Source organism: Perissodus microlepis, chromosome 1 (genome assembly GCF_051167445.1).
Source record: "Perissodus microlepis isolate ML-2025 ecotype Zambia chromosome 1, ASM5116744v1, whole genome shotgun sequence".
Taxonomy (NCBI): domain Eukaryota; kingdom Metazoa; phylum Chordata; class Actinopteri; order Cichliformes; family Cichlidae; genus Perissodus; species Perissodus microlepis.
The window spans coordinates 10,766,558-10,785,342 of NC_140461.1; the positions used below are offsets into that span (position 1 = coordinate 10,766,558).

At 39.6% G+C, this 18,785-nt stretch overlaps 1 protein-coding gene and 1 pseudogene across 2 annotated transcripts; one reads left to right on the forward strand and one right to left on the reverse strand.

Moving 5' to 3' along the window:
• Positions 1 to 3,149: 3,149 nt before the first annotated feature.
• LOC146393326 (UDP-glucuronosyltransferase 2A2 pseudogene) lies at positions 3,150 to 7,408 on the reverse strand (annotated as a pseudogene). Its single transcript, XR_014800352.1, has 2 exons — positions 7,076 to 7,408; positions 3,150 to 6,126 (listed from the first exon to the last, which is right to left on the reverse strand). The product of XR_014800352.1 is annotated as a UDP-glucuronosyltransferase 2A2 pseudogene (transcript).
• A 1,705-nt stretch (positions 7,409 to 9,113) lies between these two features.
• Positions 9,114 to 17,241, forward strand: chrna5 (cholinergic receptor, nicotinic, alpha 5). Its single transcript, XM_084929774.1, has 8 exons — positions 9,114 to 9,727; positions 10,063 to 10,197; positions 12,655 to 12,806; positions 13,025 to 13,069; positions 15,112 to 15,221; positions 15,431 to 15,608; positions 15,695 to 16,390; positions 16,554 to 17,241. The coding sequence occupies exons 2-8, from the start codon at positions 10,113 to 10,115 to the stop codon at positions 16,710 to 16,712; spliced, it is 1,425 nt and encodes a 474-aa protein (XP_084785900.1). The 5' UTR covers positions 9,114 to 9,727; positions 10,063 to 10,112; the 3' UTR covers positions 16,713 to 17,241.
• The last annotated feature ends 1,544 nt before the right edge of the window (positions 17,242 to 18,785 follow it).

An 18,785-nucleotide genomic window follows, 5' to 3' on the forward strand; every position in this document is an offset into this window, starting at 1 on the left:
GCTGATGATCACATTTGAGAAACTTCTAAAAGATGTAAAATCCCACCTTGTTCCCTTTGAGAGGAGTAAGAAGTATGGTGTCTCTTGCTCCACAGACTGTTCCTGCACCTCATGTAGACAAAAAGCGGTCTTCATTACAGGGTGGTTCTGGGAATGTACCAGGGCCAGGTGGCGAAGCAGACCATCGTCCGCCGACGGGCTGTCGTGACCTTCTTGCTCGTGGGAGGCTGAGTCATCAAAAGGGTAACTGGCGACCACAGTGCCACCATGCAGGCCCCCTGACAGCACAAATCCCCTCTCCTGGATCCATCTCATCACCTCCATCACCTCGGGGATATCAGCTGGATCCACGGTGGCCAGATTATAGCCAAGGGCTAATTTCCATCTGTTGTCCGGAGACTGTAGTTTGGGTACAGCAGGTGGAGGCCCAGGCAGCCGAGGTGGAGGCCCAGGCAGCCAAGATTGGGGCCCAGGCAGCCGCGTTGGTGGCCAAGGCCGCCGAGGTGGAGGCCCAGGCAGCCGAGGTGGAGGTCCGAGCAGCTGGGGTGGAAGCCCAGGCAGCTGAGGTGTAGGCCCAGGTAGCCAAGATTGAAAACCAGGCAGCAGAGGTGGAGACCCAGGCAGCCGTGGTGGAGGACTGAGCAGTTGAGGTGGAAGCCCAGCTAGCTGAAATGAAGGCCCAGGCAGCCGAGGTGGAGGCCCAGGCAGCCGAGGTGGAAGCCCAGGCAGCTGAAATGGAGGCCCAGGCAGCTGAGGCAGAAACCCAGGCAACTGAGGCGGAGGCCCAGGCAGCTGAAATGGAGGCCCAGGCAGCTGAGGCAGAAACCCAGGCAACTGAGGCGGAGGCCCAGGCAGCTGAAATGGAGGCCCAGGCAGCTGAGGCAGAAACCCAGGCAACTGAGGTGGTAACCCAAACAGCAGAAGTGGAGGCCCGGACAACAGGGGCGTAAACACTATTAGCTGAAGATGTAGCCTTACTAACTGGGACGGTGGTTGTAGCACAGTGAAGCTCAGCAAAAGAGAAGGAAAAGCAAAGCTCCCCTAGGGTGTTTGTCGTAAGCGCGTGGAGGTTAGGACCAACCCCAACGGACAAACAGCAGGATAAAGCCCAGAGGTCTTGCCCATGTCCTTTTTTTGAAGAAACCAATTGTCCCACCTCCCTGCTGCTGAGAAACTTTCCAACGCGCCCAAAAACAGCAGGTGCAGGCACAAAGGGACACCCTTAGATTAACCCTTTGCTTTGCCTTCTGACAATAGGTCACAACATGGTCAACGTTCACACATTAGAGCAAATAGCATAGTTTTTTGTGATAATTTTATGATATACATCTGAATAATACTTGACCTAACTACATCAAATATATGGGTTAAATGCTTTACATAATAATAAAGACTCCAGTGTATGTTTATAGTGTGTGTGTATATGATCACATAATCCATACAGTGATTTCATTATGTCTTACCATGTTACTATTTTCTAAGAGACATATTTCTGAATGTGCTGCATGAAAAACATTTATTGTGTGTGTGTGTGAGGGCAAAACACCTCGTGATAAAGTTACAGAATAAACAGTGGCTTGCAAAAGTATTCAGCCCCCTTGAACTTTTCCACATTTTGTCACATTACAGCCACAAACATGAATCAATTTTTTTGGAATTCCACGTGAAACACCAATACAAATTGGTGTACACGTGAGAAGTGGAACAAAAGTCATACATGATTCCAAACATTTTTTACAAATAAATAACTGAAAAGTGGGGTGTGCGTAATTATTCAGCCCCCTGAGTCAATACTTTATAGAACCACCTTTTGCTGCAATTACAGCTGCCAGTCTTTTAGGGTATGTCTCTACCAGCTTTGCACATCTAGCGACTGAAATTCTTGCCCATTCTTCTTTGCAAAACAGCTCCGGCTCAGTCAGATTAGATGGACAACGTTTGTAAACAGCAGTTTTCAGATCTTGCCACAGATTCTTGATTGGATTTAGACACCAGACAGGTCAGAGATAAAGTTATTGAGAAATTTAAAGCAGGTTTAGGCTACAAAAAGATTTCCCAAGCCCTGAACATCCCAAGGAGCACTGTTCAAGCGATCATTCAGAAATGGAAGGAGTATGGCACAACTGTAAACCTACCAAGACAAGGCCGTCCACCTAAACTCACAGGCCGAACAAGGAGAGCGCTGATCAGAAATGCAGCCAAGAGGCCCATGGTGACTCTGGACAAGCTGCAGAGATCTACAGCTCAGGTGGGGGAATCTGTCCATAGGACAACTATTAGTCGTGCACTGCACAAAGTTGGCCTTTATGGAAGAGTGGCAAGAAGAAAGCCATTGTTAACAGAAAACCATAAGAAGTCCCATTTGCAGCTTGCCACAAGCCATGTGGGGGACACAGCAAACATGTGGAAGAAGGTGCTCTGGTCAGATGAGACCAAAATGGAACTTTTTGGCCAAAATGTAAAATGCTGTGTGTGGCGGAAAACTAACACTGCACATCACTCTGAACACACCATCCCCACTGTCAAATATGGTGGTGGCAGCATCATGCTCTGGGGGTGCTTCTCTTCAGCAGGGACAGGGAAGCTGGTCAGAGTTGATGGGAAGATGGATGGAGCCAAATACAGGGCAATCTTGGAAGAAAACCTCTTGGAGTCTGCAAAAGACTTGAGACTGGGGCGGAGATTCACCTTCCAGCAGGACAACGACCCTAAACATAAAGCCAGGGCAACAATGGAATGGTTTAAAACAAAACATATCCATGTGTTAGAATGGCCCAGTCAAAGTCCAGATCTAAATCCAATCGAGAATCTGTGGCAAGATCTGAAAACTGCTGTTTACAAATGCTGTCCATCTAATCTGACTGAGCTGGAGCTGTTTTGCAAAGAAGAATGGGCAAAGAATTTCAGTCGCTAGATGTGCAAAGCTGGTAGAGACATACCCTAAAAGACTGGCAGCTGTAATTGCAGCAAAAGCGGGTTCTACAAAGTATTGACTCAGGGGGCTGAATAATTACGCACACCCCACTTTTCAGTTATTTATTTGTAAAAAATGTTTGGAATCATGTATGATTTTCGTTCCACTTCTCATGTGTACACCACTCTGTATTGGTCTTTCACGTGGAATTCCAATAAAATTCATGTTTGTGGCTGTAATGTGACAAAATGTGGAAAAGTTCAAGGGGGCCAAATACTTTTGCAAGCCACTGTATGTTGAGTGCAGATAGATATATAGTGTATATAGTTATATAGGTATACATATCATACAACAATCCACCACACTACCACTCTAAACATGGCTTGAACACGATGGCTGCCACTATATTGATATGACAGAATCTTTTCTCCACTCTCGACATTGGTGTACATGATGCTCTGTGATGCATCTGCATAATAAAGAGAGGGTGTTTTCTGAATTCAAAAATTTTAATATGAAACAACTCTATTACCAGTTTGCTTCGTGTACAGGTCTATGGAATGGCAGTAATTGTGCTGAATAATGCCACTTTAAGTGCTTGATGAGTTGGTGAACTGTGTGATCAAGAGACTGAAATAGTGTTGTGCATGTTTTTATTCTTGTCTGCTTTGCCACAAATTTTGATTGAACTTCTTTCACAACTGAGCCTTTGCCTTGGGTTTGATAACTAAAGGCTCCACACTAAAACTGATGGAATAGATTGGAATCTCTGATTATTCACTCAGAATTATTCTTAGAAACTACAATAGGCCATCCAACTAATTAGGTTGCTTTGGAAGGTAACATTGTAATGTGTATCCAATTTTAAATGTGACTTTTCAATTTTCAATCAGCATATTCCCTTAATATCAATTACAAGGCATGTATGACATTATGATTGTGAGCTGAGCCCCCTAAAAGTTTGAACCTAGAATCACACCTGTCACTAGGTAAAATGAAAATAGCTGATATCAAGTCCATTACATGGTAGCTGATGACCCAGGAAATATCCTTCTGTTTATCTCATTGCGAAATCTCATGCAGAGTACACACTTTACACTATTTAAACTGCGTTACTCAGCCTAGAGTTGCTGGCATATGTGGAATTCACTTTACACTCCACCACCTTCTCAGCTCCACCTTTTGTGTTATATATTATATTAAATAAAAATACCAGGCTGCTTACATATTATATTTACATGAGCTTCTCAGCCATGAAACCCATTCCAGCTTACAGTTTTGTGCTCATACTAATGTCAGAGGAGGTTTGGAAGCCTGCAGTTACTTAGTCAGCAGAGTGTTGTTGACTTTTATGCACCATCCGCATCAGCAGTCAGTGATCCCACTCACATGCAGGCACATGCAAAGCTGAGGGCACTGGCTTCCATTTACTAAGTATTTATTACCAAAAAAGTAAATCTTGTGGTTGGAAAGTCATTTCAAGTGTTTTATTTGTGCTCATTATTATGAAATCACAATATGCATTCAGAAATATTTTACGAAAATATAATTCTGAATAAAATCTCAATAAAATACAATAGAAATACAATGGGGTTTTTGTCAAAGTGCTGCATTACTGAAATCCTCCATCACTCACGTTTCACTTTACGTTTACACATCCCAGTGTATATACACCTAATAAGGTAGAAAGTGGTTAAAAGCACAAGCAGCATAGCTCCAGACAGGAACAAAACTACATCTACAGAGTGGTAGGAATACCAGGGCATTCTGTAGGACTCTGCTTTCAGGTGAGCTGCTCCTTTGTGCCTCATGACAAACTCTATCCAGAAGAGGGCATTATCCAGTGGCTTTACTGGCTTATCTCTGTGTAGCCTGGAAAGTCTCTGCATGTTCGTCCTGTACGAGGGATCATTCAGGACTTCCTCTATGGCCTTCAGGAAGTTGTTGTCTTTGTCCACTGTAGTTAATGTAAGTATCTTAGCTCCTCCTCTGTCTTTCAGACGTAGCAGGTTGTCATACTGATCAAAAAACACAGGTATACCCACAACTGGGACTCCATGATAAATAGCTTCTTGGACTCCATTTGTTCCTCCATGTGCCACAAACAGTTTTATTTTTAGATGTCCTAAAAGGTCATTCTGTGGCATCCAGTCCACCAGTAAAGTGTTATTGCCCAGAGTGGCTGGTCTGTCACCTTTATACTTCCAGATCACTTTCTGTGGTAGTTTAGCAAAAGCTGCAGCGATCTCATTTGCCATGTCAGCAGGAAGTTCAGTCACAAAAGTCCCCAGAGACATGAGGATGAAGCCATGCTCTCCAGAACTCTGCACAAAGTCCTCCAAGTGCTGAGGCAGAGGTTTAGCAGGTTTGCACTGGAACCCTCCAATATAAACAACATTAGGCATTGTGGGCCGTGGGTACTCAAACACAAAGTCCACTCTCATCAGCCAAATGTCTGCATCGATCATTAACTCATTAAAATCATAACCAGGCCCAAGATATTTGTCAGTTATTTTCTGGTATACTAGTTTAGCCACCAGGTTGTTTTGTGTTTGTGTTATGATGTGTAAAACCATGTTTGTAACTCTCTGAGAAAAGGTCATCTTGTCAGTATTCCCAGTTCCAGTCACAGGAATGTAAGATAATGGTGATGGAGCTATGGAAAAATGGGCATCTGCAGTTATTACCCAGCGAACATTATAAACCAAAGGAAGGTTGAGATATTTGGCCAGAATGACTCCACCACCCCAGCAGGGGTCAGCGAGTATCACGTCAAACTTGCTTTCATTTAAGTTTCTCATCAACTGTTTGTCATCTACTATTGCTGTTACAAGTTCACCTATAGTTCTGTGAATGTCAACAAATTTGCTGAACAGCCCTACACCCATGTGGATAAAACCTGACAAGGAAAGAGCACCTTGTTCAGATTCTATGAGCTTAGCAACCATTTTTGACATAATCTCCTGAGTCACAGGGTTTTCCACCGGAACTGTTAAAATATTATAACTAGAGGAAATATCCTTGATGTACCAGCTTTTACTGGAACACAGAATTGTTATGCTGTGTCCTCTAGAGTGCAAAGCCTTTAGTAGAATATCCATATTTACCCAGTGGCTGCCTTCTGAAGGAAACACTAAGATGTTACCTCCTTCACAGGCTCTGGGAATAAAAATGAGCAGCAGCAAAGCAGTGCAGCAATAGGTCACCCTCATCTGAAATGAAGAAAAAAATGAATTTACTGACATGAAAAAGATGTTCACGGTAGAAACGGACTATGAAAATTTAAAACTACTTTTTTTTTACTTTGTCAGTGAAAACTTTGAGAGTGATGCAATCACAAGCCATCCATATATGCTCTTGCACTTTCATGATTTATTAAGCAACTTTCTGTTTCATCACTGACATTTTTGAATTTGTAATAATATTTATAATAACATATTTGAAGTTGGTACACGTTTTGTCATTGGTGTAGATAATTTATTAGCTTGAGGTAGGTTGCACGTTTTAAAAAACAAGGCGTGTAACTGCATAATTGGGAGGTTTTTTATTTTATTTTTTATTTAATTAATAAAAAGATACTGACAGCACGCTGCTGAAAGCGGATGACGTAAGAGTCTACCGAATGTTGATTGGTTGACAAAATAGAGAAGCAGAGCCACTGAATGTAGAGAACGAAGCTACGACGGAGTTCACCGGGAACGGAAGAAGCACGAAACAAACAATAAAGATTAAAAACTACAGTATTAAAAGTGCAGACGGTGGCAGCAATCGACACTTTTCATTGTTTTCAACGTTCTGCTTCGGCTCTTTGTGTGCTATAACTCTGCTCTTCTCCGTGGCTGACCGATGGATCAACAATAGCATAAGCAAGCGTAGCCGACACACCAGTTGTACCACATATGCTTCCAAGGACAATAAACCCTCTCTGCAGCTAAACAGGAAGCCCCAACTACCCGGGGACTAGAGCAGAGACCCTCGGTGTTTTTTCAACACCGTCTTTTTTTTTTCTTTTTTGGGGGGGGGTAACCACAAAAACTCACAAAGCTTAAGTGTAGGCCACTAACTCCAGTCGCAATTTGAGCAGCGCTTTTACGTGGAGTAGCAAGGTTAAGTTAATTTTCCGTATATACAGTCACATTAACACAGAGCGTTTCTACTTACTGCTGGACGTTTGGTTTCTCCACACAAGAAATGTAAAGAGCCTGTTTTCCAGAGCGCCAATGAACGAAATCTGTTCAATTAATGTTGCTATGCAGGATAGAGAAGAACTGAATCACAATCCAGGATGCACATTGAAGCCTGGAAGGCAGGAAGTAATAACCCTATCTATCTGTGTTCAAAGGTGACGGGGATACTTGGAAAGAAAAAGTGTGTGTTTATGTACTCTGGATCAAAGTTAGTGCGTCATTTATGAATTAACTGAAATTGTACACTTTCATTTTCACTGAATAAGGAATTACATTCCAGTGTTTTGTCAGCACAGTCTGTAGGCGTTAATCCTTGTTGTCTTCAGATGCAGTGTTGGTGTGTTTTATGAAAAATAATCTGCATAATCTGGAAAGATGTTTTTATACTTTACATGCTATTAAGCATTAGTTATGCAGATTCTTTTTGTTATGCATTGAAAGGTTTATATTGAAGCTGCATTTCTTAATGGATAAGTCATTCTGTATTCGTTTTGTAATTTTGTTTGAATGATTCTTAATTCTTAGCTTTATATTAGGGCTGCCACAAACGATTATTTTGATAGTCGACTAGTCACCGATTATTTTTGCGATTAGTCGACTAATCAGATCATCATCCACTGGACGTAAAACCTACAGCTTATTGCACCAGCATGCATCTGCTCTTATATAACTATCATTAGCTTACAGCTTTAAGTGTTTAAGGTATGTGCTAACTAAAAATAAAGACAAGATGATAGTTTATTAAATATTAATGAAATTTGCAGATTGTTTCGGTGAAGTTTAATAAACTCCTTGCTATCTAAAATAGCACAGGACACCGGAGTATATTCTCGAGCATCTCACACTTCTGATAATCAGTTGTCTGCTTGATGTTTATTCAGCTGTGTAAAAACTATAACTTTAATCTCAGCCAAACCGATTTACTCAGGAACAAATAAAATACTAAAAAAGAAAGCCAAACAATAACATTTTTAAGTTATCTAATTGACTTATATATGTTTAACCTGAGTAGCGAAAGACGGCGGTGGGTTTGAAAACGATTTGCCGGGAGTCCGGTGTTCTCACGGCTCTAGTGAGCCTTGCTCCCGGCTAACTATCGAGCTAGTGGGTAACAGACGTCTCCGAAAACGTCGGAGCGCTTTTGAAAATATGTGGTGTGTTGATAAACTGAGCAGATATTTGAGGTTTACACAGTTAAATTCTCGCCTGAAAATATGTTAAACGTTTATTTTGTGACCCAGAAAGACTAATAAGAGTAATATTAAAACTAACTAGCTGCCGCCATTGTTGGAAACTGCGCTATGAATTCTGGGACAGAGCTACTTCTTCTTCTTCGGGGTTTAACGGCAGCTGGCATCCTTGTACATGCAGTGCTGCCATCTTCTGTTTCAGTCCGTTATTACACTCTTAAATCCTACTACTTATTCCTGCGTCTTTTTTGTGATCTTACAAAGCTTCAAATGACGCGTCGACTATTAAATCAGTCGTCGACAATTTTGATAGTCGACGTAATCGTGACTAGTCGACTAATCGTGGCAGCCCTAATTTATATTTGTTTCTGTGTAATGTCATGTAAATGTTATGCGACCTTAATGAGGTTTGATCGTTTCTAAATTTGCAACCATTCTAAATTTTTTGGTTTAAAATTTATAAGAGTTTCATATGTCGATATATAGCCTATGTAGATGCATGTCGGTGCATCTATGGTGGTTTATTGCACATACTAAAACTTTGGCTGTGAAATAACTGCAAGAGATTAATGTCCTCTGCTCATCTGCAAATCCTGAAATGTTTTTTCCAGGATTTGATTTTTTTTTTTGTAAAGCTTTGCATATAACAGATAATTCTGATATTTTTCAGAAAGCTCTCCCATTACCGTTTCACAGATTCTATGAAAAGTATAATAGGTTATATTTAACAGGTTTTAATACTAAATAACAAGAGTGCTTTTACACACATAAGCCCTGCATACTCACACAAAATTGTGTTTTGTTATGTATTTAGTATTTTATAAAACAAAAGATATGACAGTAAAATGTAAATATGCTGCACTGACTTTGGAAAATGGTTTTCCAACAGAATTTGGTTAATATTTATCTTCCCCCTTGCACGTTAACATTTCTGCATCCCACAATATGCTGTCACCATGGAAGCAAACATATTGACACAGAATTGTGGGGGGGAACTAGTATCACAAAATACAGCATCATGTGTGGCAGTGGGCACCAGGTAATGATCTGGAAACTGTTGGTTAGATGCAAAGCAGAGTGGCAGTGGCAGAGCTTACCATTAGCTGCTGTGGAGAGGCAATGAGGTGGCTGTATGGAGGGTGCAATTATTCTTGCCTGTTATTAGTGACCACGAGAATGTTAGAGAAACGGGAAGGATGGAAAACGGTGATGGTGCTGGGGGCGGACTCTCCTAAGGAACAGGAGGAGGAGGGGATGAGCATGCGTTGCCTGTTCACAATTGGAGGCAGCAGGGAGTGAAGCAGCATCTGTGTAAGGCGAGAGAAAGAACCTGCATGTAATGGAGGAGCAGTACAGCAGCACTGCCGCTGTTGTTTGGACACTAACTACCTTCACATCCACTGTTAATCACTCTTAATGGCACAACCTCAGAGCAGGTATGGATACAGTAGCTGCATGCTCACATATTAAAATGTAATTTTTATCTTGGAGAGGGTCATCTTAGCAAGGTGAAGGTAGAACATATTCTTGACTTATGCAGATGTTGTTCTGGATGTTATAAGTGTGGTTGCAGTTTATTATTTAGTGTAGATGATGCTTATTTGTTTTTCACAGCCTTTCCCCTGAAATCTCTAAATAAGATTTTATTCGGCTTTAATAAAGACGAATAACTTGGGATTTGAGCGTTTACCCAAGGCAAGATTTATTTACTCAGATGTATAAAGAAGCCACGGTTTTTAATAACTATTGTTTTGAATATTTTATTTTCCAGCTCTGGGATGCCCAAGGTACCAGCTGTGTGGATCGAGTGCCACCTCTGATATGATGTGGAGAGCAGGAGGGGCAGCCACCTCTCTCACACTGCTGCTGCCATTGCTGTGCTGGTGCTACCTGTGCCACTCACTACGTGAGTCTTTTATGACCTGGGGATGCCTGATGACAGAGTAGCAGAGCTTTCTACAGAATATTGAAAAAAATTTGCAAGAGTTCAGCTACAAGGAGTGACTCGTATCAGCATGTTAATATAAAATTTTATAATTTGTGCATTTGCTGTGCGTTTGGAAAAACAAGTTAGCTATCCTCTTACTGATCAAATATGTAAAAAATTCTAAAGCTAGTAACTAAAAGACTGTGTTCAATTTTAAATAGACTTCCTCTGAAAAAACAGAGTGCTTACTTTTTACTATGACACATGATTTTCGCCTAATACATCAATCATTAACACTCTGTTTTCAGTCGTTATCATTGACTGAAAACAGAGGGTCTGTGCCATGCTAAGTGGATAAGTGGATGGAAAAGATAACCTTTGGTTATGACAAAAGAATAACTGAAGTCACTCTTGGAGAATTAACTTAGTAGAGGTTATTGGTGGGCAGGTGAGGAACAGTAGAAATTGAGAAAGGACAGGAATAATAATATAAACTATACGAACGGGAGGGAAGAAAGATCTGCTGCCATCATTAAAGTATACACAAATATACTTTATTTGTTCATTATTTTGTGATCTCTTGTTATTAATGTTTTACATATTTGCCTGACTGTGGCAGCATGTGATCTTTAGAGAATTTATCACAGGAATCCTCAGCAACTCACATTATATATTCCGTGTTTATTGCATAGCATGCTTAGTGTTTTGAGATGCTTCCCATTGCACTGAACAAGCAGAAACTAGCATTGATTTGAGTAACATTAAATATTTTTTACACAGTATTTAGGTGTAAGTATCATTTGCTGATAGAATTCAACATTTGCTGACACTGATAATGAATGAGCTCCAGGTTTTTCTCATATACTAAACACCAACTTTTTACTACATCATTTATGACTGAGCACATTCCCAGGTTACCAATAAATCATCAGTGATGAATGTAGAATCCAGAAGATTCTCCTGCTTGTTTTTCACCCGAGCAGGATGCTGGTGACAGTGCAGAAGAAGCTCTGAGATGATGAATTTGCTGATCACACAGTCATTGATTGAGGCTGTTTGAAGCCTTGTCTTTATTGATCCACGCAGCCTGAGAGTGACACCACATATTTGTAGTCAGCCTTGTGGTAGATTTGGAGCCACATTCACTATCCATAAATTGAGTTTATTACCATGGAGGTGAAGAATCAGTTGCTTCTTGTTTGTACTCTGATACAGCAAAGCGATGCAGCAGTTGTAAAACAGTTGAACCCTTAATGTGGTGGAATTGGTTTAATGTCATGACCATAATCTATGCCACCTACTCTGTAAGTGCTTTGATTATAAAGAAATTTAGTTTATATAGTGAACAAACTAGGATTAGATGAATTAAAATGGTTGTTAAACACTGAGTGTATGTTAGCACCCTGTAGTTGTTTGTGTTTTAACAAGTCAGCTGAAGAAAAACTTCATGCCTAAAGATATTCTTGCCTAAAACTATTTTCCTAAAATTTGGCATCAACAGCAATTCCACAATTCACCGTGAACAGTCCAAGTTCAAGTCATGTTTAAAATTTCACATCTTATGTTTACTTTTGTTACATATGCAGTAAAGATGGCAGGATACATTAGAAAGCAGTGACTTTTATTGAATAGGATTATCCTTCAAATGAGAATGTCCGCATTATTTACAATCGTTGCTGCATATGACCCACAGTGCAGTGATGTGATGAGAAAGGTGTATAGACATATCAGGTACTCACACTAGTGAAGGAATGGTACAAAGTAAATAGGAACTGAGCCAAATCGCTGCAGTGCTTCCTCTGATTACATTGCAAACATACATTTCATCAGTACACGTGCATGAAGCACAGTCTAACTGCAGTGTTTTATTTGGATATCGTTCTGAGGCTATACTCTGCAAATATTAACTGATGGCATCTTACACACTGGGAACCTAAAAGAAAAAAACCCATTGCTTAAATTTGTCTCTAGCTAACCATCTTCACCCAGAACATCCCAGCTAAACACAAAAAATGTATTTTGAATGCTATATTCAAAAATACATTTCTTTTTGATCACTCCATTAGCAAAGGCTAAGTAGAAAATATTTGCTACCATGCTTGGCACTCATTGTAAAGGCTTCATACATTCTCTTTTGTTGTAGTAATCTTAATTATATATTCAGTATGAGTTTGGTTCCTAACTTTGGTTTGCAGAGGTCATAACCAGAAGTGTCCATACATACATAAAGCTAATATAAGTTCAGAAAGGTAAATGCAGTGCTGTTTGAAAACATACACCAGAAGCAGTGCAAGGAATGGTTTAATTTTTTTAACATGACTACCCTGTTAATAAGTAATGCTATATTTTCTGAATTACCTTAAAATAAACCAGTATAGATAGATAGATAGACAGACAGATAGATATTTTAAAAATCATGTCTTTTCCATCTCTTAGGTATTCCAAAACTCTCCTCCTACGCAAAAGCAGAAGATAAACTATTCAAATATCTCTTTAAAAACTACCAGAAATGGGTTCGTCCAGTGGAATACCTAAACCAGACAATCCGTGTGAGGTTTGGACTAGCTATTTCACAGCTTGTTGATGTGGTGAGTATAAAGCAGCACTGATTATTACTGTGATAATGTTTATCTATTTGTTACCAAGAAATCATATAAAGGACATAAAATAGTTTGTTCAAAGATTAAATGCCATTTAAATCACTGCTCTGTTCTCTGTTCACTGCTCTCTAAAAATATAATGTATGTATCACTTAACATAAAATGTGAATGTTTTTTGTACAAAATGTGTTGTTTTACAATTCTAGGATGAGAAAAACCAGTTAATGACAACTAATGTTTGGATGAAACAGGCAAGTACCTCTATATCTGTACTTACAAAATGATGTAACATCATGTTGCGCCATTAATATTTCTATAGCACCTTTCTAATCTAAACTTACAAGAAATATTAAAAAATACATAAAGCACTTGAATAAAAAGAGGGCATATAATAATAGGAGGATGCTTATTCCACAGTCTTTGGGCCAAAACAGTAAAGGTACTCACCGGCTTTGTGTTAAGGCTTGACTGTGGAAGCTGTGACAGCAATTGATTCTCTTATCTGAGAGATCTGCTTGCTTAATGAAGAGTTAAGTATTTTGAGATATAAAGTGGAGCTCTATCATGTAGTGATTTAAAAGTAATCAATACAGTCTTAAATTGGATTCTGCCGGAATTGTGAAGCCAGTGTAGCTCTGCAAGAGCTGAAGTAAAATGTTTCTTGCATTGAGTGTTTGTGAATAGTGTTGCTGCCATGTTTCATACTAAATGTAGATGGAAAACTGCTGCATTGTTAAATGAGTAGCAGCATTCAATTATATTATTATATTCTGTCTGACCTTGGCAATATTTATAATCTGTACAGATTAAGTTTGAAGGGTTAATAGTCTCAGGATTTTGTTGTCCAACAGCAGGAAATTACACTATTAGGAATATAGTCAGGAGGAATGGGTGGTGATTAGTGGTTAGGTTGTGATATTACTCTGGCCTAAATTTTAGTGGTCTTGTATTGACGTTTGTTTGCCAGTGACAGGTGGGTCACACATGGGCCTTAACACTTTGTATTAACTGGATAGAAATAGCAGTTTATAACCAACAGTCTATGGGCTACAGCACTCTTCACTCTGGGAATGGCTGCTTTGGCTTTTTAGGATGTATTATAACAGAACAGCATAGACTGGACAGGAAAGCTGGGATAGAGAGCCAGGAAAGTTATGTGCGAAATGCCCCAAAGGAGATTTGAATCTAGACTACTGCAATAGCCTTAAGGGATATGAGTCACACTCTCAATCCAGCAAGCTATACTAACACCCTATAAACCTGATTTCGTAAGGGGAGGCTGAATACACGCCTGCTTCTGTGTAAATAATCATTCTGTACAATACGATAATTTTTAATTCAACAGTGTTTATAACTTGCATAGTTCACATTTCTGTATAGCTGTATATCTCATATTTCTCTATAGTTTTTTTTATTTCATATTTCTGTATAGTTTTTCATATTTATATCCTGTTCATAGCCTGTACATAGCTCGTACTCACTACAGCCTGTACATACTTATAGTTATAGCATATTCATAACATACCTTCATACCGTGTACATTATAACATACCATAATAGACCCATTTCTGTAATATACTTACATATCTATATTGACAATCATGGCTAAAGCACTTCTAGATGGATGCAAACTGCATTTCATTGCCTTGTACCTGTGACATGTGCAATGACAATAAAGTTGAATTCTATTCTATTCTATTCCATTCTATTCTATTCTTATAATAGTCTGGTACATTGCCAGATAAAACTGACATAGCAGTTCATTGTATGGAGCCATGTTCCCAGTGTATTCATGGTTCCTTGTTTTATCTCTTAACTGGTTAAATAATAATTGGCAATGACTTATGGCTTGGATTGTATTTCTACCACCAAACTAGCTTCTCAGAACCTCGTACCAGCCAAATACCAATTACCTAAAGACAGGATTTGTTGTGCTGTCATCTCCCTCCATCATGATAGCTTGAGGGAAACCAGATGTTTGTAACCGTCCTTTTTTTCTTCTATCCAGTCATCTTGTTACAGTCCTTATCACTTTCCATTTTCTTTGCCACCACTACCAAATTTCTCTAGTCTGAAGAATAAGTTGTTGTCACTTCTAACTAGCGGTTCCTCCTTGTTCCCAGTCTCTGCGCTAAGTCAACCAGCTACTAGCTCAGGTGCCATGAAATGATTACAAAAACTGACTTTCAAGAAAGGATATGAATTTTCAAATAAGTTAAATATGTATTTTAGCAACCCATTGATAGATTAGTTGTGGTTTTAATTGTTAAATGGACTATTTTCCCTCACGTAGGAATGGACTGACATGAAACTCAGATGGAATCCTGATGAATACCTGGGCATCACATCGATCCGTGTCCCCTCAGACAGGCTATGGCTGCCGGACGTTGTACTGTATGATAAGTATGTCACTGTACTGTATATAAATAGGTTGTTAAAAGATATAATGAAAAGCTTTTTCCTAATTTTCCAAATGATTTTCATGGTATACAAAGCAAAGAAAAAAAAAGTGGGGAGATTAAAATGAAGTAAAGGAAGTTGTTGTTCTGGATGTTGTAGGAGTACTCTTAAAGAAACCATTAGCTAAAATGTGGGCATATTTTTCTTAATAGTTCTGATGGACGCTTTGAGGGAACTATCACCAAGGCCGTTGTGAAGTACAATGGCACAATATTGTGGACACCACCAGCCAACTACAAGTCAGCCTGCACCATTGATGTCACCTTCTTTCCTTTTGACCTCCAGAACTGCTCAATGAAGTTTGGCTCCTGGACCTATGATGGCTCCCAGGTGAATTTCTATTATATAACAGCATCTGCAGTACATTAATATTGTAATAAACACTGATTAATTAGATTCCCTTTTTGATTTAACAGGTGGACATAATTCTGGAGGACTTCCACGTAGACAAGCAGGACTATTTTGACAATGGTGAATGGGAGATAGTGAAAGCCACAGGCAGCCGTGGTCTGAGGACTGATGGCAGTTCTTCCTATCCCACCATTACCTACTTCTTCATTATCCGCAGGTTGCCTCTTTTCTACACCCTCTTTCTCATCATTCCCTGCATTGGCTTGTCCTTTCTTACCATTCTTGTTTTCTATCTGCCTTCAAATGGTGGTGAGAAGATCTCTCTCTGCACCTCAGTGCTGGTGTCGCTTACTGTCTTCCTCCTGGTCATTGAGGAGATCATCCCCTCCTCTTCAAAAGCAATCCCACTCATTGGGGAGTACCTGGTCTTTACCATGATCTTTGTCACACTTTCCATCATTATTACTGTCTTTGCCATCAACATCCACCACCGCTCTTCTTCTACGCATCACAGTATGGCACCCTGGGTGAGGAAAATTTTCCTGCATCGACTTCCTAAATTGTTATGCATGCGCAGCCATGTGGATCGTTATGCCACAGCTGGAGTAGCCAGGGCTAGAGAAGCGGTGGGACTGGAAGGGATAAAGAGCTCGACACCTGAGCTCACTCAGCTCCTCTACACTCGACACAACCTAGAAGCTGCTTTGGAGTCTATTCGCTACATTACCATGCATGTGGTTAAAGAAAATCAGGTCAGAGAGGTGAGTTTTGAGGGTTTTTTCATTTGTAAAACAAAATCGCAAATTACAACAAAGACTGTAAACTTGGAAAAATTACGCATTCATTACCCTGAGTTAGCTTATATATGTGTCTACCCATAACCATTAAGAATATAGAGACTGCCATGTGCTTCTTCTGTTACAGGTTGTTCAAGACTGGAAGTTTGTAGCCCAGGTTCTGGATCGAATGTTTTTGTGGGCCTTCCTCTTGGTGTCAGTCCTTGGTTCTGCTCTCCTCTTCATCCCAGTTATTTACAAATGGGCCAGTATCATTGTCCCTAGCCATGCTGGAAGTATCCTCTAATAACCACAGTTAGACTAACCAAAAATTGAAGCAAAGCACATAAACAGCTACTTCTAGTCATATTTGAGATATGATTATAGTCCTGCTCGGGGTTATTCTGTTTGCTATAGGTGTGCCAGAGCTGCACAGCTACAGCTTTGGGTGCCTTGTTTGCAGAGTGGAGAGAAACAGGCTTTGTCTCAAATCCATAACATGTACTGTTCCTATGTAGGCTTTCACTATATAGTTGATTGATACTGGAATAATGAACAAACATGTACTCAGAGTAGACATATATACTGAATACTATCAATTTGTAAATGTGTCTATGATGAACAACATTTTTCAACAAAGCACAACTGAAACATAAAAACCCTTTAAAAGGGGAAAGGGTATAATATGAGACCTAGTGCGTAACAGAGTACATAATCACTATAGGATGAATTTGATTTTAATCTAAATTCTGCATTTGAGATTAAATATTACTTAGAGAAGATCATCTGCATTTCTGTCCACATTTCACATATAAATAAATAACAGTACAATATGATACATGTATTTGGCCTTGTCTGTTTACTGGCATCATCGAGTGGATTTATTGTTGGTTCTGGAAAAAGCACAATACAATATGGCAAGAACAAATCCCAGAGATTCCCATAAATCCCTTCATGAGGACATGAGGAAAAGCATACCCCATGAAGGCACTAGGACACGTTTTAAGCTTTATGTACTAGTTTTTGATGATCTTTTGAACTGTAGAACATAATCATGGTTCTCACTTTTACACAGTATGCCCTATCAGCAACGTCAGATTCATTAGTAGTTTAAAAATATAGACTATTCTTGCAGGTAAACACAAAATCTGACAAGGTGCACAATTGTGAAAGAGAACAGCTCGTCTTGGTAAATAAAAGATCAGCATTTCTCCACAATTTCCTTGAATTCCTTTGCCTTTTAGAAGGCTACACAATAGATACAATTATTATTATGCTGACTGCATGTGGATCAGTTATGTCCTTATATGGAAACATTGTCATTTAAATAGTTTCTTTATTCATTCTACCTTGCCCTCTTTGAGAAAGAGCAGACTTTCTTGCCAGGACTTGAATTTCACAGCACTTCCTTTCACCTTGAGGACATTTACTGCATACTTTGTGGAGACTGTAAGACAATCCATGGTCGCAGCACAAAAGACGCTTCAGGGACAGGATGTTTTAATTTCACTGAAATTTATTACAGAATTAAAAGCTGTTTGAGGACGTCTTGCCGGATTGTTTTGTTGTATGACTGATTTTTCATACCTCAGATAATTTTTTCTGACTAAGTGGAAAAAAATGGTGGGATGTTTACTTCACTTCTGGAAACGTTTGAAAAACCAGGAAGACTGCTTTTGTCTCCGGCCTTTAGTTGAGCCTGCACTGCCCCCGCATGGCCTTATTTTCACATTACAGCTATGTGAGCGTATTGATGAGTGACATTTGATTTTCCACTACACCACTAAAATACAGAGACTATAACTTGAAATAATAAACATAGTTGGAGAGGGGTAAAGGATGTTAGGAATAAGGACAGCTAAAAATGCAGGTGTCTTAAACAAAGAATCGGAGGAGAAAAAAAGGTGAAAGGCGGTGAAAGTAGACGCACTGTTAGCAGTGTATTTCTGAAGAGCTGCAGTTTCTAGTCTAGCTTTACGTTACTCCTGTTTAAAGGATCAACTATGCTATGACCACATATACTGTATGTGGTCAGTTGTATTATAGAGATAATGAGACTTTTTTGGGTTGGTGCTTTAATAGGGTAAAGACAAAAATGATGATGAGATGAGATAGCCTTTATTTGTCAGTTGCAGTTGCCCACAACTGAGATGACAGACCTTGCCGACCGTACATACAATACACAAACATCACATTGGGGAGACAGGTCAGGCTAGGTAGCAAGGAGAAAAAAAACATCAAAATGTGTAACACAAAAGGATAATACAGGAATGCACAGATATCAACACACCATAACACAATAAAACACAGACAAGCAACATGGGAGAGTATTCCAGTGTGTACAGCTGATCTGGGACCGCTGCAATCTTCGATTGCACCT